This window comes from Cystoisospora suis (genome assembly GCF_002600585.1).
Source record: "Cystoisospora suis strain Wien I chromosome Unknown contig_11665, whole genome shotgun sequence".
In the NCBI taxonomy this organism is placed as follows: Eukaryota; Apicomplexa; class Conoidasida; order Eucoccidiorida; family Sarcocystidae; genus Cystoisospora; species Cystoisospora suis.
The window spans coordinates 4,044-4,302 of record NW_027164429.1 but is presented as its reverse complement, the minus strand read 5'-3'; the positions used below and the strand labels follow the sequence as shown (position 1 = coordinate 4,302).

The following is a 259-nucleotide window of genomic DNA, read 5'->3' as shown; positions in this document are numbered from 1 at the left end:
TTTCTTTCTGTCTTTCTCTTCTTAGATATGAGTTTACTGATAACGTACAAGCGATGAGTATCCCGGGTGTAGATCCATCAGGCTATTACTTCATGGAGTATCTCCGCGCAAGCCTCCTTCGCCTAGCTATCGAAATGATTCGCCTACCAAACTCCACACTCTTCTTTCTTATGATTGCCGGTGTATGTCTGAGGTAGGTCTTCTTAATCTTCTTCTTGGTATTTTTCCCCCTATCATTCATACAGTCTCACCTCATGAG

The 259-nt window shown here is 42.9% G+C and overlaps 1 protein-coding gene across 1 annotated transcript in view; it reads left to right on the top strand.

The window, feature by feature from the left end:
* Nucleotides 1-25: 25 nt before the first annotated feature.
* CSUI_011426 (uncharacterized protein) overlaps nt 26-259 on the top strand; it is a gene marked incomplete at its 3' end in the record, with an annotated part of 3,448 nt that continues 3,214 nt past the window's right edge. Inside the window, exon 1 of the mRNA XM_068071524.1 lies at nt 26-193. Coding sequence (XP_067916500.1) covers nt 54-193 — 140 coding nt within the window. The remainder of the gene's footprint in view (nt 194-259) is intronic.